Here is a 24,447-nt window from a genome sequence, read left to right as displayed (position 1 = left end):
AATTCCCAAAAAGAGGAAATAATTTCTCGCCAAGTACATCAAAACAGCATTTGGCTGGCTGTGCCATCAAGGGGCACTAGCAAAATTGAAGTAAATGAGAATGGGGGAGAATATGCCACTGGTTGGAGTCATACTGAGTACAAAGGAAAATGGTTGTGGTTGAAGATCAATCAACCTGGGATATTGCTGCAGGAGTTACTCAGGCCCATTCATCTCAGCTGCTTCATCAATGACCTTCTCTCCATCATAAGATTAGATGTGGGGATGTTCACTAATGACTACACAATGTTCAGTACCATTCGTGACTCCACAGATACTGAAGCAGTTCTTGTCCATAAGCAGCCAGATATTGACAATAGTCAGGCTTGGGCTGTTTAGCACACTGGGCTAAATCGCTGGCTTTGAAAGCAGACCAAGGCAGGCCAGCAGCACGGTTCAATTCCCGTAACAGCTTCCCCGGACAGGCGCCGGAATGTGGCGACTAGGGGCTTTTCACAGTAACTTCATTGAAGCCTACTCGTGACAATAAGCGATTTTCATTTCATAAGTGGAAAGTAACATTTGCGCCATACAAGTTCCGGGTAAAAGAAAATCCAACCATCTCCCTTTGAAATCAATAACATTACCATCGCTGAATCATCCACTATCAACATCCTAGAGGTTCTTATTGTTAAAAAAACTGAACTGGACCAGCCGTATAAAAATACAATGGCTACAAGAGCATGTCAGAGGTTGGAAATTCTGCAGTGAATAACTCGCCTCCTGACACCCCGCCGTCAAGCCCCACAAAACATCTTAAAAGGGGAAAAGTTCTCCAACAACCATCAAGAGAAAAAACAAACACCTCCTCGCATCTCCTCCAAAGTTCAATGCCCTTCTTCTGCCACTCCATTGTCCCTCAGAAATTCCGTTGCTCCTCTGTTGTTCCAAATAATGTTCCCGGTTCTAGAAGGTCACCCAGAGGCGGACAGGGTGGAACATTCCTAACTTCACCCCCTTCTTAAGAGGGCAGCCTTGACCCGGTTAAATCCGGCCCTCTTCTTCACCAGTTCTGCGCCCAGGTCCTGGTAGACCCACATCTTGTTCCCTTCCCAGGTGCACCGCCTCGTCTGCCTCGCCCATCGCAAAATCTTTTCGTTGTCCAGGAAACTGTGCAGCCGCACCAGCATCGTCCTCAGCGGCTCACCTGCTTGCGGCCTCCTCATCAGCGCCCTGTGCGCTCGGTCAACCTCCAGGGGAGATTGAATGCCCCCATCAACCGTTCCAGCATCTTGGCCACATACTTGACGGTGTTTGCTCTTTCGATGCCTTCGGGCATCCCCACGATCCGTAGTTTTGGTCTTCTGGAGCGGTTCTCCAGGTCCTCCATCTTCTCCTTCAACCGCTTTTGGATCTCTCCCATCACCTCCATCTCGGCCACCAACAAGGCAAGCCGCTCCTGGTGCTCCCCCACCACGTCCTCCACTTTCTAAATCACCTGGCCCTGGGACTCCAGCCTCTGCTCCACGAGGTCAATCCACACTTTCAGCGGCTCTACCACCCTGGCTAGTCCTCATGGGCTTCCCTCTTATGCTGGCTGAATGTCTCATTCAAGAAGTCCACCAGTTGCTCAGTCGACCACTGGGCGGGCAGTTAAGGCCCTTTACCCTCCGCCATTTGACCTGTGGCGCACAAAGATTCTCCTGCTCCAATAGCTCCCTTCTTTTCCACCCACTTCTGGTCCGTGGACCCATCCACCAACCACACCAGTGGAGTCTCGCCTTCTCCAATCACTCCTGCAGCCTTTTTCATCCAAACCTCCACCCCAGGAATGGAGAAAAGGTCCAAAAGTCCGCCTTGAGCGGGAGCTGCCAAATGGGTACGACTCACCCCATGGCCGCTATCGGAAGTCCGGTAGCTTTTAACTACTTTCATATTTGAACCCCTAAATCTCCATGATACACACTAGAAAATACCAATGTATCTTGGGTCCAAAGTAGATGCTTATACACTTTTCCACTGAACTCTATCTGCCACAGTTGTATCCATTAGTTTAACCTGTGCAATTTTCTGACTCTTGTACACTATTAACTGTGCCATCTAACTTAGTGTTGTCAACAAGCTTAAACATGCGGTTCTCTATTCAGTCATCCAAGTCATTTACAAATAGAGTGAAAATCTGTGGCTCAAGAACAATTCTACGTGCTCTGATTCTTGTGAACAGCCAGAACATTGCCAAACATCATCCGGAAAATCAGATAAATAGTATCCACCAACAATTGGTAGCAGCACGGTAGCACACGTGGCAAGCACTGTGGCTTCACAGCGCCAGGGTCCCAGGTTCAATTCCCTGCTGGGTCACTGTCTGTGCGGAGTCTGCACATTCTCCCAGTGTCTGCGTGGGTTTCCTCCGGGTTCTCCAGTTTCCTCCTACAGTCCAAAAACGTGCAGGTGAGGTGGATTGGCCATTCTAAATTGCTCTTAGTGTCCAAAAAGGTTAGATGGGGTTATTGGGTTATGGGGATAGGGTGGAAGTGAGGGCTTAAGTGGGTCGGTGCAGACTTGATGGGCCAAATGGCCTTCTTCTGCACTGTATGTTCTATCTATCCATCTATCTATCTAATTCCTTATTTACGTTAGTTTCATGCTCAAATTTAGCACTGCTGCCTCACGGCACTGAGGACCCGGGTTCGATCACGGCCCTGTTTGCTTATTCTTTTTTTTTAAACAAACAATTTTATTGAGGTAGTTTTTTGGCATTGTAAACAGTTACAGACATCAACCGAAAGCAAGCAAAAAAGGCAAAAATGTGCAAACATCCGCGTACATTCAATACTTCAATCGTAACATACTGCACAAGCCCACTCCTCTCCCACCGGCTGAATGGTTGCCACCTTCGGGCGATCCCCTGTACAGATCCCCTCAGGGCGAACTTTTTTTCCATACCCAGGAAACTCGACATGTCCGTAAGCCACAACTCAGTCTTCGGGGGCTTTGAGTCCCTCCATGCCAATAATATTCGTCGCCGGGCTATCAGGGAAGCAAAGGCCAAAACATCGGCCTCTTTCTCACCCTGGACTCCCGGGTCTTCCGAAACACCACAAATTGCCACCCCTGGACCCATCGCCACCCTTATTTTTAGCACCCGGGACATGATCCCCACAAATCCCTCCCAGTACCGCCTAAGCATCGGGCATGCCCAAAACATGTGTACGTGGTTCGCTGGTCCTCCTGCGCACCTAGCGCATTTGTCCACTACCCCAAAGAATTTGCTCATCTGAGCCACTGTCATGTGGGCCCGGTGAACTACCTGAAATTGAATCAGGCCGAGCCTGGCACATGTTGCGGTCAAATTCACCCTACTCAGGGCTTCTACCCACATCCCGTCCTCCATTTCCCCGCCTAGCTCCTCCTCCCATTCAAGTTTCAGTTCCTCCGTCTGGGACCCTTCCTCCTTCATGAGCACCTTATAAATATCAGAGACTCTACCCTCCCTCCTTCCGCCCTAGAGACTATTCTGTCTTGGATCCCCAATGGCGGGAGGCGTGGGAAGGATGGGACCTGTCTGTGGACAAAGTCCCGCAACTGTAGGTACCTGAAATCATTTCCCCTTACCAGACCAAATTTCTCCTCCAAGCTCCTCAAACTCGCAAAGCTCCCTTCAGGAACATATCGCCCACCTCCCCACCCCCGCCCGCCGCCATGCCCGAAACCCCCCATCCATACTCCCGGCGGCAAAACCGATGGTTGTCGCAGATTGGCGTCCAGACAGATGCCCCCATCTCCCCTACATGTCTCCTCTACTGGCCCCATATCCGCAGGGTCGCACCACTACCGGGCTGGTGGAGTACCTGGCCGGCAGCAGCGGTAGAGGAGCCGTGACCAGGGCTGCCAAGCTGGAGCCCCTGCACGAAGCCGCTCCACCCGCTCCCAGAATGATCCCGTACCCACCATCCACTTCCTTATCATAGCGATATTAGCCGCCCAGTAATAGTTAATCAGACTCGGCAAAGCCAGCCCTCCCTCGCTGCGGCTCCTCTCAGCATCACCTTCTTCACCCACGGGGATTTTCCCGCCCAGACAAAGCTCATGATCATCTTGTTAACCTTTTGAAGAAGGACTGTGGGATAAAGATCGGGAGGCACTGAAAATAAACAGGAATCTAGGGAGGATTGTCATCTTTCCAGTCTGCACCCTCCCTGCCAGCGACAGCGGGAGTGCATCCCATCTCCGAAACTCTCCCTTCATTTGCTCCACCACCCTGGCCAAATTTAACTTGTGCAGCCTGCCCAGTCTCGCGCCACCTGGATCCCCAAGTACCGGAAATTTTCCTCAACCAGCCTAAATGGTACCCCTCTCAATCTGTTTCCTGGCCCCTTGCCTGTACCACAAACATTTCACTCTTGGCCATATTTAATTTGTATCCTGAGAACCTGCCGAACTTCCTCAACATTTCCAGTATACATCCCATCCCAGCCACTGGGTCCGACACGTACAGGAGCAGGTCGTCCGCATAAAGAGAGACCCTATGTTCCACCCGCCCCTAACCATCCCCTTCGATCCCTTTGCGGCTCTCAGCGCAATCGCCAGCGGCTCTAGGCCAGCGCAAACAGCAGCAGGGAGAGTGGACAGCCCTGTCTGGTCCCGCGGTATAGTCCAAAATACTCTGACACTACTGTTCGTCCTGACGCTGGCCTTTGGGGCCTGATACAATAGTCTGATCCAATTCACCAATCCCTCCCCGAACCCAAAACCGTCCAAGCACCTCCCATAGATCGCCCCACTCCACCCGGTCAAAGGCCTTCTCGGCATCCATCGCCGCCACTTCCTCCACCTCCCTGCCCGTCGGGGCATCATTATCACGTTAAGTAATCTTCTCAGGTTGGCCGCCAGCTGCCTACCTTTCACGAACCCAGTTTGGTCATCCCCAATCACCACCGGTACGCAGTCCTCAATTCTGATCGCCAGTACCTTTGCCAGGAGCTTGGCGTCAACATTAATCAGGGAGATTGGCCTATAGGACCCGCACGCCTCGGGTCTTTATCCCGCTTCAATATCAGTGATACAGTGGCTTGCGACATCGTCGGCGGCAGGGTCCCTCTGCCCTTGCCTCATTAAAAACCCTCGCCAAGACCGGGCCCACTAACTCAGAACTTCCTATAAAACTCTACTGGGTATCCATCCGGCCCCGGAGCTTTCCCCGACTGCATGACCTTTAGGCCCCCCAATACCTCCTCTACTCTAATCAGGGCCCCCAGCTCAGCTCATCCACTCGCCCCCCACCTACTGTTGGGAATGTTAACCCGTCCAGAAACCTTTTCGTCTCCTCCTGTTCTTCCAGAGGCTCCGAAGTGTACAGCTTGCTATAGAAGTCCCGGAATACCTTATTCAATCCTGCCGGGTCCTCCACTCTGCACCCCTCCCCCATCCCACTCTACTTATTTCCCTGGCCGCCTCCCTCTTCCCGAGTTGCTGCGCTAACAATCTGCTAGCCTTTTCCCATGATCGTACACCACGCCCCTCGCCTTCCTAAGCTGTTCCACTGCCCTACTCGTGGATAGCGCCCCAGGTCCGCCTGTAGTCTCTGCCTCTCCCTAAGTACAACCTCCCCCGGGGACTCCGCGTGTTCCTCATCTATCCGACACATTTCCCTAACCAATCTGTCCATCTCTGCCCTGTCCACCTTGGCCCTGTGGGCCCCAATTGAGATCAACTCTCCCCGCACTACTGCCTTTAGCGCCTCCCACAGGGTCGCCGCTGAGACCTCCCCCGTATCATTCCCCTGCAAATAATTTTGCATACACCTCCGAAGCCTCTCACAGATCCCCTCCTCCGACAGCAGTCCCACGTCTAGCCTCCATTGTGGGCGTTGGTGCTTCGCCCCTCCGACCTGCAGGTCTACCCAGTGCGGGGCACGGTCCGAGATAGTTTGCCGAATATCCGTGTTCTTTACCTCCACTATACAGTCCCTGCTTAGGATAAAGAAGTCTATCCTAAATATACTTTATGGACGTGCGAGTAAAACGAGTAGCCCTTCCCGTCGGCTGTCTGGCTCTCCAGGGGTCCACTACCCCCATTTGCTCCATAAACCCTTTCAGCTCCCTTGCCATTGCCGGGAGTCTACCCGTTCTGGGACACGACAGACCCAGCGCCGGATCAAGGACCATGTTAAAGTCCCTCCTCCTCCTCTCCTCTCCTCTTCTCCTCCCCTTCCCCCCCCCCCCCCCCCCATCAGGTATCTGCCCCCCCTGTCTGCGGCTATGCCCTCCACCTCAAATTGCACCCGCTTGTTGATCATGATTGCCACCCCCTGGACTTCGAGTCCAAGTCCGAGGGGAAGACCTGGCTAATCCAGCCCTTCCTTAGCCTAGTCTGGTCAGACACTTTCAAATGTGTCTCCTGCAACATAATTCCGCCCTTAAAGCCCGCAAACACCCGCACCCTCTTAACCGGTCCATTCAGTCCCCTGACATTCCAGGTGATCAGCCTGGGGGGGCACAACCCCCCACGGCTGGTCAGCCATAGCCTTTCTCGGGCCGGCCCCCGGCCCGCGCATCGCGCCATTGGCCCGCCTCTTGGCTGCCTCCACCCTCGACCTCCTTCCCACTGTCTACTTCAAATCCCTCCCACGTCAGCAGAACAACCCCCCCTCCCAACATCCCCCGGTAACCCCACCCCTGCCCTCCACTGGCTGTCTTCTCCCCCCACCTAACTCCCTTGACTAGCCAATCTGCTAGCTCGGTGACTCATCACTCCGGCGCCCCCCGTCTCATTTCCATTGTTTCCCCGTCCTCCTCCGCACTCACCGGCGCTCCATCCCCCTCTCCAACCCACTGGAGCAAGCTCACTGGCACAGGAAGGCATAAACATCCGTAAAACAAAAACCCCCAATCCACATCCTTAACCCCCCCCTTGCTGACCGGCCACCCTTAGTTACAATACCAGCTCCGGTGGGCTCAGCGAGCCCAACAAAAAGTAAAAACCCCACACGAAAAGGAAAAAACAGAAAAAAAGAGGAAGAAAACCAAAACCAAAGAAAGAAAAAAACCAGACCAAAAAACAAAGGGAAGAGTCCCAAATGTCCCGCTTGGCACCAGCAAACCGTTGAACAGCGGTCCAGGCACATTCGGCGTCCCTTCACACAGTAGTTCTCGGGTCCCAATTCCCGTCCATGGGACCTCTTTTCGGGACCAGCCCCTGATCCCTCGCAGGGTCCATCGCTTCTTCAGGCTCGGAGAAGTAGTGGTGTTGACCCTGATGCGTGACCCAAAGACGGGCCGGGAACAGCAGACCAAACTTCACGTGCTTCGTGAACTCCTTGACTTGTTTAAAGGCTGCTCGCCGCCGAGCCACCTCCTGGCTTAGGTCCTGGTATATGCGGAGAAACACTGTTGTTCCACGTGCTGCTCCTGGCGCCTTCGCCCACCGCAGCACCCGCTCCTTGTCCACGAACCTGTGGAACCTGATCACCATCGCACGGGGGGTCCCCCCGGCCGCCCCTGCACTCTGTATGCCCCCTCCAGCTCCGGCGGTCGCGGAAAGGCTTCAGCCCCCATCAGCTGCATCAACAGGTCTGCTACAAACATAGAACATAGAACAGTACAGCACAGAACAGGCCCTTCGGCCCTCAATGTTGTGCTGAGCCATGATCACCCTACTCAAACCCACATATCCACCCTATACCCGTAACCCAACAACCCCCCCCCCCAACCTTACTTTTATTAGGACACTACGGGCAATTTAGCATGGCCAATCCACCTAACCCGCACATCTTTGGACTGTGGGAGGAAACCGGAGCACCCGGAGGAAACCCACGCACACAGGGGGAGGACGTGCAGACTCCACACAGACCCAGCCGGGAATCGAACCTGGGACCCTGGAGCTGTGAAGCATTTATGCTAACCACCATGCTACCCTGCTGCCCCGCTGCAGCATCAATTCCCTCAGCCCCTCCGGGAGGCCGATTATCCTCAGATTGTTCCTGCGGGCTCTATTCTCTAACTCCTCCACTCTGTCCAAAAATCTTCTTTGCCGCTCCTTCAGCCCGTCAACTTCTAGCGCCGCAACCGTCTGCGCATCCGCCTGCTCCTCCACCGCCTCTCCCAGCTCCTTAACTTTTGCATCTTGAGCATCCAGCCTCTGGTTCAGCTGATCCACCGCTTTCTGGAGTGGATCCAAGCTGTCCCGCTTCAGCGACTCAAAACTGCTTTTCATCATTTGGGCCTCATGGTAGCATGGTGGTTAGCATCAATGCTTCACAGCTCCAGGGTCCCAGGTTCGATTCCCGGCTGGGTCACTGTCTGTGTGGAGTCTGCACGTCCTCCCCGTGTGTGCATGGGTTTCCTCCGGGTGCTCCGGTTTCCTCCCACAGTCCAAAGATGTGCGGGTTAGGTGGATTGGCCATGCTAAATTGCCCGTAGTGTAAGGTTAATGGGGGGATTGTTGGGTTACGGGTATACGGGTTACGGGGTTTAAGCAGGGTGATCATGGCTCAGCACAACATCGAGGGCCGAAGGGCCTGTTCTGTGCTGTACTGTTCTATGTTCTATGTTCTATCACCTGGAGCATGTTATCCAGCGCCTGCTGGATTGCTGAGTCCGAGGTCCGTGCGTCCGCCATCTTAATTTCCAGGTCAGTTTCTCCTGCTCCTTGCTTCTGTCCCTTTCTCTCTCTCTTCCTCTGCTTCCTGGACTCCCGCGGTTCCATAGGTTGAAGCCCGCTCTCCAGCACTTTCGCAGCTGCCTTTTTGCCGCTCCGTGGTCCCGCTATCCGCAGGGAATCAGCCCCTAAAGTCCCGCCAGAGTGAGAGCCCGCCGAATGTGCGGCTCACTCGAACATCGCCGCCACCGGAAGCCCCTGTTTGCTTATTCTGCCTGGTCTGCGTGGGTCTCACCCCACAACCCAAAGATGTGCCTGGTAGGTAGATTTTCCACGCTAAATTACCCTTTAATTGGAAAAAAAAGAATTGGATACTCTAAATTTATTTTAAAATGTAACATGCTCAAAAAGAAAATTCAACCAGGACTGTTGGACACAACTTGGCCCTTACAAATCAGTGTAGATTTTTTCTGATCAGCTCATATTTGTCCAATGCTCAGTCACCTGTCCCTAATAAAAAGATCTTAGTAACTTCCCCATAACTGGTTCCAGTCAAATAGGCCTATAAATTGACTAGTTTATTTCTCTTACCTTTTTTAAAAAGCGGTGTCTGGACTGAAAGAGATGTCACTTACTGTCACCTTTGCTTTCTCAGTCTAAATTGGGATTAAACAGAAGGGACTGTGGGGACTATCAGCCCTCAGGATTTCTCATCCAAGTTGCTCCACTGGCGAGTCAGAACTGAATGGCAAGTCATGTATGCCAGCAGATGCTTGGTCCAGACTATCTTCCACATCAGAGATTTAGCAGACAAAAAATCATTCAAAGTAGAAAAAGCAGAAATTTAAGTAAAATAATTTTACCATTACACCAAACTAGGCACAAGTCAATTGCGCAATCTGATTAATTTTAAAATGTGGTGACAGTGAACTGGGCTTGTTGCCAATGCACACAAAGATAGCCCAGTTGTTCCAAACATCAGAAACAGAAAATGGTCCAAATTTTTATAATGTCACATAAAGTCAACATAAAGTTATTTAAGCTAAATTATAATTGTAGAACTATAGATCGGATTTTGATTGTAACATGTTGGCCCTGTACTCTCCCTATTTCCTTCTTGAATGCTTCCCACTGTTCTATAACAGATTTACCTAAAAGTGTCTGCTCCCAGTCCACTCTGGTCAAATCATATCTGATATATATTTGGTCTTCCCCCAGTTTCGAACTTTTGATATCCAGCCATCCCTGTCATTTTCCATAACAATCTTGAATTTAACAGAGTTATGATCGCTATCTGCAAAATACTTCCAACCACTGGTTCGGCTTTGTTACCTAAAAGTCCAGCACCGCCCCCGCTCTTGGAAGACTTTCCTTGTACTGGCTCACAACGTTCGCCTGGATGCATTAAGAATTCCGCTCCCTCTAAACCTTTCACACTATGAGTTCGCCAGTTAATGTTGAGGAAATCCCCCACTATCACTACCCTATTACCATCATACTTCTCTAAAATCTGCCTACATACCTGCTCTCCTTCTTCTCTCGGACTGTGAGGGAGTCTACAGAACATTCCCAATTCAAAAATCTAAAGCCCTCCCTCCAGCACCATCTCTCCTGTCACGCATTCATCTGAACTAACCCCCATTTCTATATTCATGAGCACGTGGCACTGGAAGTAATTCAGAGATTGCTACCTTCTTGGTCCTGTTTTTTAATCTACTTCTTAGCTCGCTAAATTCTGCTTACAGGACCACATTCCTTTTTCTACTTGTATCATTGATACCAATATGTACCACAATATCTGTCTGTTTGCCCTCCTCCTTCAGGATGTCCTGCAATCATTCAGTGACAACCTTAACCCTGGCACTAGGGAGGCAACATGACATCTTTTGAGGCCACCAAAATGTCTCTTTGTTCCTTTTACAATTGAATCCCCCAACAATTATAGCACTGCTGTTCTTCCTCCCCCCCTCTTGTGCAGAAAACTCCTGCACTACCCACCTTCCTCTACTCTGCTTGGTGGTTACCCATGCGGTTTCTATCTGTTCAATCTTCACCTGCGGTGTGACCACCTCACTGAACATGCTATCCATGACCTGCTCAGCATCAAAAATTGCTTCAGAGTGAATCCACCCTCAGCCCCAGCTCTGAAATGTGGCCAGTAGTTGCAGTGAACACATTTCCTGCACACGTGGTCACCAGGGACAACTGAAGCTTCCATGAGTTGCCACATTGCACAGGAGGAGCATATCCCGGGTTCCAGGTCTCCTGCCATGACATGTGATCTCCCCGCTTACTCCCTTGTTTAAACCAATACTATGCTTATACAAGAATGCGATTAAACGGACCTCTCTTATGCTACCTTTACTTCCCATACGTATATTACTTACTGACCCTGACTTTCACTTATTTGTCGTTCTTCTCAAAGAATTTTTTTTTTTTTTTTAAATCATGACTGCTTCACTGCACACTGACTGCAAGGACAACCGTTCCCAAACCTACTTCACTGGGACGCTGACCTGCGATGACAACCGTTCCCCAGATGGTTTCACTGCAATCTTGACTGTGAACACACCATTACTAAACTGTTTCTCTGTGACACTGACGGCAGGACCACTGTTCCCAGACCGTTTCTCTGCGACCCTGACCTGCAAGAACACTGTTCCAGGAGACACTGATGTCTCACCTAATGTCACAACAATGAACTGCTTTACAAAAGGCCCTTAATGAATATCTACAGAATTGAAAGTCATAATCAGTAGCTATAGTTAAAAGTGGAACATGTTGTAGTTTGGGAAAATATAATAAGATTTAGTAATGGAGAATGTGATGTTAGCTCAATGATCTGAACTTTTCAATTAATTACCTGTGGGGATCAAATGGTAGAGAAATTTCAACATTGTTACCTTACAAATTTAATCAACGTTATTGACTTGTGCTGAAGAATCAATAAATAGTATATGACAATGCAAACTAAACTTATCATTTTGAGGAAGAAGGTTCTATACTTGCCTGATCCCATTCAATGTTTAACTTTGAGTCTTATGACAGATTGACCAATTGAAACTCTGAACTGACTGAAAACTCTGACTTAGCAAGCCTTTGCCTTAATTTCTTCAGATCATAAGCCAGACATGCAATTGAATACATGTGTGCCAAATTAAAGAGATCCAGATGTTCTGAGGAAGAAATAAAAAGAACTATACCATATCCAATGTTAGAAACATGTTAGCTTCAGTTACAAGCAGGATCCATGTCTTTTCCCCCATTGCTGAATAGCATCATGGAAAATCACAGTCATTGGCTACTACTGAACCATGCTGCAGCACAGGTTACCTTGACGCATGACATATAGAGATACTGGGAACGTACAAGAGCAAAAAGACCATCACAGTACATTTGAACAAGAAAAAGCTCCATATATCTGAACTGGAAGAAACTGCAATTTCAGAAGAATTGCAAACTTCAATCATTTGTGGCCTATCTTCTATTTTGATTTGTTCCTCCCAAATATCTCATTTAATGAGTCATAGAGTTTTACAGCACGGAAAGAGGTCCTGTCGGCCCATCATGTCTGCGCCAGCCATCAAGCACCTATCTATTCTAATCCCATTTTCCAGCACTTGAAAGAGATGAAATGTGAGGGGTATGACAATTGCCGAGTTCAACAAAAGCTAATTAACATTGAAGTTGCATCATTAGGGCAGCTGTAGTTAATGACCACAATGGAATCTAATGAGTGTTAAGTAAGATTTTGGACTCAAATACTTCTCCAGCTCCCCAGTGCCCCCATCAAATTCTTTTTAAATTAGTTACACAAGAATAACAATCCCCCCCCCCCCCCCCCCCCCCCCCGTAGAACCACAGACCAGCCACGGATATAAAAACATAAAACAAATAAGAAGCTCTCTAGCCTATGATAATTTGATTTTCTGACCGATTGCTGGGAGATGTGGAACAATAACCCACGACCACACTTTCAATTTCCTTTCCTGCAAGACACCAATTGGTCTCCGTACAGTAGCTTTGCACAGGATCATTGCGGACATCAGCTATTCACCAAAGTTAACATAAATAGCATCCACCTTCTGGTGCTGCACCTATGGGGCCTCCAATGTACTTCCCATCTAGGTTTGAAAATCGGCACGCTGAAATTCTCTCCAAAGCTGCTCTATACTGCAAAATCGTCTCCAATTGAAACTGTGGTAGCCAGTTATCCATGATCTCCCCATTTACACTGTGTTGTCATCAAATTTATTGATAATCACATCCTTTGTGCAACATCAGACTGGTTTTCAACAGCTGTGCATTGCATACTGTAACCATGCTAGATATTAAAAGATAGTTATGGAAAATAGTTTACTCTTGATCTGAAGTTGTTCAACTTAAATTTTCTGATTACTTTTTTACATTTGCACTAAATTCGGACTTTGCTATGATTTAATAAATTGAATAATACAATTTTTACATAAGCAATGAATTATCAGTTTTGTCTTTTACTTAGACCAGCAAGAAACTATGCAAGGTTTTTTTCTGTACAAACGTACAAAGAATATAGATGAAAAAACTGCGGTGAATATCAGATGCTGGTCAAGTATACATCATTGCATTTGAATGTCTTCCTATAAATATTTAAAGGGTGCCAAATTCCAAAGTGGACTTCAAATTTACGTGGATAAAGGGCTGCTGGATTCGGATGTCTTTCAAGTTGTATGATTAATAATTTAAAATACCACAAAAGAAGAAATCTTGTTGGAACCTGTGCAAGCAGACTGCATTTGCAGCTTGCATGCTTCTAAGAAAAGATATTTCAAACACAAGTGACATGCACTTAGGTGCAGCAGATGTTTTGCAAAACAAAGTTCCAGTTTGTCCCTAACTAAACTGCAGAAGTTTACAAAGATGGTAGAAACATGAAGGGTTTCACAGCTATATAACAGAACCATTTAACTCTGATGTTTTTACCAGTGTTACATCTAGATTTATTATTCTATGCTGAAGTTATTTATTAGGCTCACTTAACTGGCAGGCGTAACCAGTACTGAAAGCACCACTTTTTCATTTGATTGGTTAAGTATCTGTTGTGTGGAAAAATACCACCATACACCAAACCAGTTTGTCTACTGAGAGAGAAAATGCTCTCCTTGAAAGAGAGGTCCCAATGGCAGGGAGATGGGTGAACAGATGATACAGATCAGCCATGATCCATCAGAACGCTGGAATAGGCTTTGAGGGGTTAAACGTCAGACTGTATTTCTATGTTTCCACTCAGCTACAATCAAAAATATATCCTGCTCGGAAAGTGCATACAATTCCATGTTTAAATAAGCACTAAAGTACAACCCAAAAGTTTCATTAAGTAATCCCCAACAGGTTTACTGGCAAAATTTTTTGTTTGAAGTTACAATACTTAAATAAATCCTCCAACATCACTGCATTCCCGTTGAGTTCTACCAAGCAGGAGGTCCCACATTCATTCCCTTTTATGCGCCACGTTGGCTGGAAAGGCAGTGGAAACAATACAACTGGCCGTCCAGTGTCACGGCATTGTGAGGGAAAGATTGTTTTCAAATCAGCCAGGATTCCTGCTCCAGCATTGTCTGGCTAGAATGTAAAGAATGAGGAGTACAGGGTTGGGATGTCTCGCATCATTCATTGTCTTGATCTGCACATGAAGAACACTGATTTGTGAAAACTACTTGAGAATAGCAGGTCTCTATGGGACTAAAGCTAATATGGTTCAGGACTTCAAATAAAGTAGAACAGGGTTTTTTCAAAGTTAGGGTCATGACCTGCGGCTGGGTCGTGGAATGATTGGATGCACTGTTCCTGCACTGTCCCCATCCCGGGGCGAACGACCATCTTGTACTTTGAGAATGGTGGCCTGGTTGAAAATGTCCCCAGCTCTGGTGGAGAGGGCCAGTCAGTAAGGGGGGATGGTTAGCAGGGTGGAGAGAGAACCTTAAATGTCCGCAGCTCGGGGCTCACCCCAATCTGTGTGGAGCTGCTTGTGTCCAAGGCCCCGGGAGGTTTTGTGAGACGTTTGAGGTGAGTGAGACCCGGCACTTGCTGATGAGGTGAGGCCGCTCCATCCCTGATATGAACCCTGAAAAGTGTATAGCTTATTTTGGTATTCGCGTAGGATGGCATAATGTTTAGAGAATGCAATCTTCAGTGTTGTACCTTCTCAATCATTAAACTTCTGTGTCACAACTTGAAATAGCTATCTTGAAGAAATTTCTGCATTTTGACGTAAATTATTCTGAAATTGCATTCTGGAAAAATAATGGATTTTTAAAGCTAGATTGCGATATCAGTTGAAATAATGCTCTTACTAGAAATAATGCTCTTTACTATTGTTATGTTGTGATCTCTGGTGACTACAAGTCCAAACTGAAATAGTTATTACAAACAAGAAAAAAGAGAATGGCAGCCGCTGCCACCTTTTAAATGAAAATAAATTAGGCTGTGTGAAATTTTCCAGAAAAAAGCAGCAGCTGAGAACAGGTCACGCGCCCTGCACACACACTTGCCATTAAGCGCCCTCAAGGTATGTGAATTTGGTGCCAAATCATGGAGCAGTGTTTGCTTCCATTTTCCAGCTGCTGGCAAGCGAGGCAAGTGAACTGTGATGAATGGTTTTCTTAAAAGTAAGAGATGGCCAGAGACGTATAGGCAGTTTACCTATTGGACAGTATATCACAACAGAATCTGCTCGTTAGAGCTGCGCAGAAGAGTCCTGGGCAGGTCAGAACAGTGCTACTGTTCATCTGCACACAACTCCAGAGCCTCTGGTTAACAGCCTACAAAGAAGAAAATTAAATCGGAAACAAAATAGTATAAAGATGATTTCCTGGGATATGGTTTTGTCCTTCATGAGGACCTACATGTGCACGGTTGGATTTTTCGTTTTCATAAAGATGAAGACGGCATAAAGACTGAAGAGGGCTGACGTCTGCACCTGATATGCGCCTTGTCTTCAACCCCTTTTCACCTAATTCAAGTGAGATCCTGAAGACCAAGCAGGCTTCCCCCTTTCACATTAAAGGTAAGCAAACGTGACATATGTTGCGAAGGTCAGTCGGCAGGGGTCGTGAAGGTCGGCCAGTTGGTAAAACCGTGTCCCAGGAGAAAAAGTTTGAAAAACACAGAAGTAGAAGGTTGATGGCGAAAATGTTGTACTTCTGAACACTCATCATTAGTTGAATGAGTTTGGTACTTTAGCCATTAATTACAAATTAAAAACAAATTCTTCTCCACCAAAGAAGAACATTTAAAACAATGCTCAACTACACTTGCTCATGCAAATGAATTTGAATGGAAATTTAGAGAAGAAAAACGTTTTGAAACTCATGCATTTTTGGATGCAATTCTCACCCAGATTACAGATTACCTTCTGCAGAAACTCCATCCCAACAAGTGTAATTTCTGCCCCTCCAAATACAAAGGTACTAATTTCAGTCGCGAGAAAACATGGTATTCGCTAGTCTTAATGGGACTGCCACACAAGGCGAAATGCTGAATTCTGTTCTACTGCAGCTGTCCCTCTTGAAAACCCAATTTAGTTTGCATCAATTTCTACTGAATTAGAAAAATCAATGGTAGCACGTGTTCCCATCAACATTAATCTATTCTCTCCAAGATGCAGTGTAGGGATTCTTTTCTGGACGTTCACCGCAGGTGTAGGTACCCAGAAATTTCCCATTTCTGGAGGAAATATGAAAATCTCAAGCTCTGACTGCCATATGCCCCACGATTGTCTGATCCAAACGTTTGTCGCAAGACTGGCAAAGAGTCATCATAGCAAGAGGATGAAAGCTTCTAGAATGGTAGTTATGCTAATCTTGCTCACCTCATCTCGCACGCTGAGGAATGAACCTAAAATATCAATGCAACTCAAGGCTATTGTAGCACAATGTTTCTTTGCACAAATTTGAATTTGAGGGCACAACTAGGTGCGTGTATAAGTAATGCCATATCTTCTCTAGCATTCTTCTAATGTGATTAGCAGAATCTATCAAGTTAATATGACATTTGGTACTTTTGATGAAGAAGTTTGAGTTCATTCAACTACCAGATAATAGTTAAAAGGTTTGTTCAGGGAGGAATAATTCGGGATAGAAATAGGGCGAGGACTCTGGAGGAAGCGCTGAATAGAGCAAACTCCACCTCCGCATGCGCAAGGCTAAGCCTAATGCAGCTGAAAGTGGTGCACAGAGCACACCGAACCAGAACCCAAATGGGCAGGTTCTTCTCGAAGGTGGAGGACAAATGTGAACGGCGCCAGGGTGGCCCGGCCAACCACACCCACATGTTCTAGACAGCTCTCTTTGAGGTAATGTCCAAGTTTGTGGGGATGAGGGTGGAGCCAAGCCCGAAAGTGGCTGTCTTCAGAGTATCAGACCAGCCAGAACTCTTCATGGGCAGGGGGGCCCCCAACTCCCTTGCCTCTGCCTCCCTAATGGCCCGTCAAAGAATCCTGCTCAGCCGGTGATCAGCAGCACCATCCAAATCTGCAAACTGGTTGTCCAACCTGTTGAAATTTCTCCAACTGGAGAAAATCAAATTCACCACCTGGGGGTTGGAAGCCATTCACCAACTTGCTACAGGATCTATTTGTAGCCAATAGAGTAGTTGGGGGGGGGGGGGCCACAGACGAGTCACAGATCGTAAAGGAAAGGGGGGGTGGAGGGAAGGGGAGCGAGGTGGTGCTGGGGGTAGAAAAGCCCATAAGAAAGACCACGGGACACAAGGGGCACAGTCGCAGAGCCCAAGAGCAAACGAAGAACCAAAGGTAGTAGTAATACATGGGGAAATACACACTAGGGCCAACACTATGCAGGGCAACCGAAGCAGATCGGCCAAACGGGGCCCACAGCCACAGATTTGGGGGGGGGGGGGGGTTTGTTTCCTCACTCTTTGGTATATTACATAGACATAGAATTACATAGAACATACAGTGCAGAAGGAGGCCATTCGGCCCATCAAGTCTGCACCAACCCACATTAAGCCCTCACTTCCACCCTATCCCTATAACCCAATAACCCCTCCTAACCTTTTTGGACATAAAGGGCAATTTAGCATGGCCAATCCACCTAACTTGCACGTCTTTGGACTATGGGAGGAAACCGGAGCACCCGGAGGAAACCCACGCAGACACGGGGAGAACGTGCAAACTCCACACAGACAGTGACCCAGCGGGGAATCGAACCTGGGACCCTGGCGCTGTGAAGCCACACTGCTATCCACTTGTGTACCGTGCTGCCTGTCTCTCCCTTTATAATTTGAATTCCGTCTGGTGGCTTTTGTTTGATATCATGGGCGGTTATTACACTTGTAATTTAACGTATGAACATAAAATGTGAAAACCAATTAAAACATTTATTTTTTAAAAAAGGCTTGTTCATGACTCCCTGTTTTATACTATTTGGTGGCCTACATCTCACAACCCTCTTCTTTTCAGTTTTAAAATTATAACCACGTGATGAGTGTTGACACCAGAGATAAATGTCTGAATGCTCCAGATGTCAAGAGATGGGCTCAAGAATGATACACTTTAGGCCTGTACAAATATGCAAAATTAGGTGAAAGCATAGTCAGTATTTTTCAAACTTTTTTGCCCGAGACCCATTTTTACCAACCGGCCATCCTTCAGGACCCACGCCGGCCGACCTTCGCAACCCACCATTTTCATTTAAAATAAAGACTGAAAATGCTGGAAACATTGAGCAGGTCAGGCAGCAGCTTTGGAGATTGAACAGAGTTAATGTTTCAGGTTGATGACGTCTTAGCGACCCAAAATGCGAACTCTTTCCACAGCTGCTGTCTTAATTGTTGAATACGTAAGAACATTTTATGTTTTTATTTATTTTAACCTCCTGGTTTTCCGTCTGTGAGAACATGTTAATGTGATTGGCTACTGACACCACTATTATTTTTTTAATTTTAAACTTTAGATAGAAAAATAAATCATTGCATTAAGATAAAAATTTAAAAATAATGGATTTTTTTTTATCATAGTGGACAAATTTGACATTTAACATGAGCAACTCTGCATCAGTGAAAGTGTTTAATAGTAATTATGAGCTTCATAAGCCATTTAAAAACCCAGATATACATCATTCATGTGATTTGCTGACACCACTGGTGCTGGCATACCTGGCGATCCTCTGGGCTTGGTGCCAGATTTAAATTATCAGGAAAGGGAAGTCCACGCCGCAGAGATCAGTCTTACCTTGGTAACAGCTATTGCTTTGCGGTTGATCACAAAGCTGGGAACCAGTGGTTAGCACTGTTGCTTCACAGCACCAGGGACCTGGGTTTGATTCCTGGCTTGGGTTATTGTCTGTGCGGTGTCTGCACGTTCTCCCCGTGTCTGCGAGGGTTTTCTCCGGGTGCTCTGGTTTCCTCACACAAGTCCTGAAAGACGTGCTGTTAGGTAAATTTGATATTCTGAATTCTCCCTCAGTGTACCAGAACAGGCGCCATAGTGTGGCAACTAGGGGATTTTCACAGTAACTTCATTACAGTGTAAATGTAAGCCTACTCGTGACACTAATAAAGATTATTATTGAAAATATGCACCAAAACTAATGCCAGCAACTTCTTTCAAAAATAAATTAGTATTTGAATATTTTTAGCTCATGCTGAACAACTGTTCACACAATTAGCAGTTTTACTATTCCGAGGTATTAATGTTTAGTTTCGCAAAATAAAATGAGCCAAAAGAAGTCCTAAAGGCAGGCCGGAGTCAATTAATTTAATTATACGTGCAAACATGTAGTGAGTAAATCACTATTAATCGGGTCAACTCAAAGGATCACAACTGAACAAGAGGGAAGAAAAAAAAAACAGAAAATGCTGGACAATCTCAGCAGGTCTGACAGCATCTGTGGAGAGAGAACGGAGCTCAAGCTTCAAATCTGGATGACTCTTTGTCACAGCTGTGGAGAACTAGAAATTGGATGAGATGTATACTGTTGTGGGGGTGCGGTAAGAGGTGAGAAAATTGCATTTAGATGAAGCCTTTCACACCCTTGTATGTAATTAATAACTCTTGAAATGTAGCTATTGTTTCCACACAAACAGAGCAGCCAATTTACAAGCACCACTGTACCAGGAACAGCAAACAACTTAAATATCCAACTGATGTATTTTTGGTAGAGTCGTTAAGGGATGAATTTTGACCAGGATACTCTGCCACAATCCCTCATCAAGAAGCATTATGGGAACTTCAAACATTCCACTGCAGACAGGACATCAGTTTAACATCACATCTAAAAGAAACCGAGCTGGATTCTCCATTTTGGAGACTAAGTCCCCACACCGGCGTGAAAACGGTGGTCTTTTATGCCAGGAAAACTGGCGTAAAACGGCCACCGATGCACCATTTTGCTGGGAGCTAGCAGGGAGGCAGCGTAAAGCTCACAGCTCCAGCTGCCAATATGGCCCTCAGCACTTCCGGTTCCAAATCGGCGGCCTGCAACAGCCGCTCCGTGCTCCATGGTGGACTCAGCCCATGGACCTGGACCGCCAAAGTAGTGCCCCACTTCGGCCAGGACCGCCCGTCCACAGTGCTCCCAGCCCCAAATGAAGCCCCCCCTGCCCGCGGATCAGCTCTCCCCCGACTGTGGCAGCCGCGGACTGAGTCCGCAGTCACCATGCCGAGTTCACGAATGGTGTGAGCACACGTAACCCACGCCGTCAGGAACTCTGCCAGTCAGAGATGGAGCATCACAGGGCAGGCCTCAGGCAATGGCCTGAAGCTGTGGATAATCAGCGCAGCCAGAGAATTCATAAACCGGCGCCGCTCCCGATTTTTAGCAACAAAACGGATTTTCCTCCCAGTCACCGAATGCAATTTTGCCGTCAGGGAGCAGAGAATCCAGCCCACTAGCTCTGACAATGGAGCACTCAGTGCCACACTAAAATATCACTGTTGATCTCACCAACTGAGTGGCAAAATTTATACCAATTGTGCTGCACGTTGGCACAGTGGTTAGCACTACTGCCTTAAAACATCAAGGACTGTTCGATTCCAGCTTTGGGTGGCTGTCTGTGTGGAGTAGGCACGTTCCCCTTGTGTCAGTGTGGGTTTCCTCCTGGGGCTCCAGTTTTCTCTCACAGTCCAAAGACGTGCAGGTGAGGTGGATTATCCACGATCAATGTGGAGATTATGGGGTTGAGGCGGAAGAGTGGGCCTAGGTAGGGTGCTGCAGTGCAGACTAGATGGGCCAAATGGCCTCCTTCTGCACTGCAGAGATTCTATGGAGCCAGACTGCCAGTCTTTAAGGGAGAAAAGTTAGCTCATAAAGGATGGCAAGAATCACATGGTGTAAGCAACACTGACACAGAAAAACATGGCCAAAAAAATGTTCAAAAAAGTGTCCTTGAATTTTGTCATGGACAACATGCCTTGTTTATTGCACATTCTGTACACCTCATATTTTCATTGAATTATGTATCACTCCAATCCAGAATAACACAACATAATTTGTAATGTTACAACAAGGACACCTTGTATTAACTGCATGAACTATTCCCATTCACATTGCCATTCATCACCTCCACGCTTTTTTCTCAGAAGATAGGTGACACTGGCAATGCCTAACTTTCACCCAGCCCTTATTTCTCTAATAAGCCTCGAGCTGTCAGTTCTTATGGTTTTAGAACTCCCACAAAGATGTGAGGTAGAATCTTCGAGGATGTTGGTCCACTAACAATGGAATCATACTTTCGCAGGGAAGGACAACATGCCACTTGGTGCTGCCCTGACTTTATGGTTCTTGTTCTAGTCAGTTGAAAAGGTTGTTGGAGGGAAAGGTGCTATTACAAAAACCATAGATTGTATATATTGTAAACCAATGTGCATCAGCAATGGATAAAGTCCAATGACATAAGTGGCACTCATGAAAATTTCAACTGCATCCATAATAGCAGTTGAGTGCTGTTCCAGCTGCACCTATATAAGCAACTGGCACGAGTGCCATCAGCTTTTGACTTCAGGGTGGGGGAGAGACTACCCAGCCTTTCCTCTGCCCTTGCCTTGCAGCTGATGTTGAAATCGTTGGGGCATTTAACTTTCTGGATGTTGCTAGTGGGTAGACTGGTCGATTGTGAAGCTGAAGGGCAGGTGAAATTGGCTGGGCTTTCTTTGTTCAAAAACAGTCAATGCCTAGTGGCATAAATGCTACTTGTTGATGGTGCCAAACTCAGCTGAATGCTTTCTGTGCTCAGCTCATTCTGAACTGTTCATAATGCAAGTTGCATTTCGAAACCTTAAGATCACTGGCAAAGCCAAATGTGAACATAAAAAGCTATGCACACACCTTGGATGTATCCAATTTCTTGAATTGAAGTTCAGCTTTAAAAGTTTGACAACTCCTTGTTTCAGTGGCAACAAAATTCAAGGCAACAAAGTTAACAGTATGCAGCAGTACACAGATGACAGTTTAATTTTAACTTAATGTCAAAACTTTCAGAAGACATCAACTACCTGAGCATGAATTCTGCTATTAGCTAACCCTCTTACTGAAATGTATTTATCTAATTAAGCTCACACAAGCATGAGTCTCTCATGTTTGAATTAAAGGATAAATTCAATTTTATTTGGGAAATTATAGGTTTGAGGTGACATTTCCTTAAAGTATGATGTGCAAAGCCCCTGTCCTACGTATTTAAAACAAGGTGTCATTATGGTACAAAGGTCACTGCAGAAAACTGTGACTTTCAAACACAAGTCTCTATTTAGGCATAAATACTAAAAATAAATCAACTGCTAATATTTTTCCAAACTTCAAATTACATTGAGAGAAATTTAAGGAATTGACCAAAATACATTGTTGCCGTCACAGAGGAATGGGATGTCTTAATTGCAATCCAAGAATGAAATATTAATTTACAAAGTCAGCCACGAGACACGCATTTGTGCATAGACTACATTTTATTACCTAGCTGGTGTTATTTTCAATTAAGTAAGGAAGCAAACATAAACATGATCATGAGTTAGTTACAGAGTTCTACCGGATCAGATTCTACTCGTAACATTGACTAAACATAGACTTTTAAATTTCTGGATCTGCAAGATTGCATTTATGTCAAGATCATGATTCAGCAACTACATTCTGCACAGGACAGTCATCATATCTGATCTAAGATAACCTAGCAGTGTTAGGGGATCACAAAGCAGATACAGATATGGAAAATTATTCACCCATCCTTGCTCATCCATTCACAAAAGAGTCCAAAGAACATATAAACCCCTTCTGGCAATTTAAAATTGAACTGCATAATTGATCAAAGTAGTTCAGTAAAGGTTAGATTCCAGTAAATATTAATCAAATGATGTGCCTGAATGAACATTTAGTATTGCTGGGTCCAGAAAACAGAATGGCAGCTTAAAAGATGCCCAAGATGTGCAAATCATGCATGCTTTACATTCAAAAAATTATCAAGCTATAGCAATAGTGGGGGGGGGGGGGGGGGGGGGGGGGGGGGGGGAGCCACTCATGTAATTTTCTATCAATAAATAAGATTGCTCCATCACAGCTTGTGGTTAATTCTGAAACAGTCGGGGACAGGTCAGCTCCAACCGCAGCATGCCATATATATTTACACAGCTGAATGAACCCCTGCCCCAACACAAAACAAAAATGTCATGAAAACTTAGAATCGAAATGACGTGAGATGGGAGGGGGAGGGTCGCTGCACAAAGAACGGAATTTGTCACAAACTTGTCATTCATTAATCTCCAAAACTAATAACGAAGTTGCGTTCAAGAAATCAATTCCACTAACCATAGTATTCAGGACAATGTCGTTGTGCGAGTATTTTTTTCCCCAATAGCAATCACTTCAATGTCAATTATTCAGCTCAAATTCTACTCCAACAACTACTTCAACTAATCATTTTCGTTTTAAGTGATGCAGATTTGAATTATGATTTTGGATATATTTGCTGAGCATTTGAATTGAGGATTTATTTCTGATCAGTTAGTTTCCTCCTCCCCCCCGGCGGCGGGTGGGGCCTGGAGCTCAGCACCAGCAGACAGGCTGAACACAATGAAGCAGCTGCCCGGCCACCCTTCGCCCGCCCGCCGTTACTTTACTCTCACCTGTCGGTGCGCTGTCCAGGATCCGCAGATCGTAGGCCCCGGAGCAGCGGTAGTTGGCGGCCGTGCCGTTGTCCCACACGACCACCACCTCCTCGGGGCTCTCGAAGCTCCGCACGGTGCCCACATGCCCCTCTCCCCCGTCCTGTTTGCCCCATTTCCAGTCGGGGCCCCGCACCACTCGGGCCCCGACCCCCTCCATCATCACCCGGTTATTCCTGGAGCCGCTCATATCGGCCCCCGCAACCCCGAGTCGGGTGCCGGTTCACAGGGAAGGGAGGCCCCCGGGCGCCACTATGATTTGGCGGAATCGGGGTTTTTTTTGTGTGTTGTTGAGGAATCCGGGAACTCAGCAGAAGGAAACGGGGGAGGGACCGGTACAGCGCATGTGCAATCGGAGCCCCATTGAGTGTGCAACGCCGCCATCTTTGATATGGGCAAACGCAGCTGTTCACTTGGTCACAGACCAGACAGAACCATTCACAATGCACCAAGCATTGTCCAATCGATATTTTGTACAGGTTTAACATAATGCATCTGCTTTTCAAATCTATCCCTCTATAAATAAATTCCAGTACCTTCTTTGCTTTTTTATGACCTTATTAACCTGCATTGCTCCTTTTAGTGATCAGTGTATCAATGCCCCTCAGATCTCTCCATTCATCTGTTCTTATTTATTTTTCAATGGATACCTGGCCTCCTTATAGAATTTACAGTGCGGAGGGGGGCCATTCGGCCCATCAAGTCTACACCGGCTCTTGGAA

At 46.8% G+C, this 24,447-nt stretch overlaps 1 protein-coding gene across 1 annotated transcript in view; it reads right to left on the bottom strand.

Moving 5' to 3' along the window:
- Nucleotides 1–24,064, bottom strand: part of mib1 (MIB E3 ubiquitin protein ligase 1) — a 176,066-nt gene extending 152,002 nt beyond the window's left edge. The window contains 1 exon segment of the mRNA XM_038809723.1: nt 23,687–24,064. Coding sequence (XP_038665651.1) covers nt 23,687–23,915 — 229 coding nt within the window. The 5' untranslated portion in view covers nt 23,916–24,064.
- Nucleotides 24,065–24,447: the final 383 nt, after the last annotated feature.

Source organism: Scyliorhinus canicula, chromosome 10, assembly GCF_902713615.1.
Source record: "Scyliorhinus canicula chromosome 10, sScyCan1.1, whole genome shotgun sequence".
NCBI lineage: Eukaryota > Metazoa > Chordata > Chondrichthyes > Carcharhiniformes > Scyliorhinidae > Scyliorhinus > Scyliorhinus canicula.
Note: the sequence above shows the minus strand (reverse complement) of the source record. Positions and strands in the feature narration are given on the sequence as shown.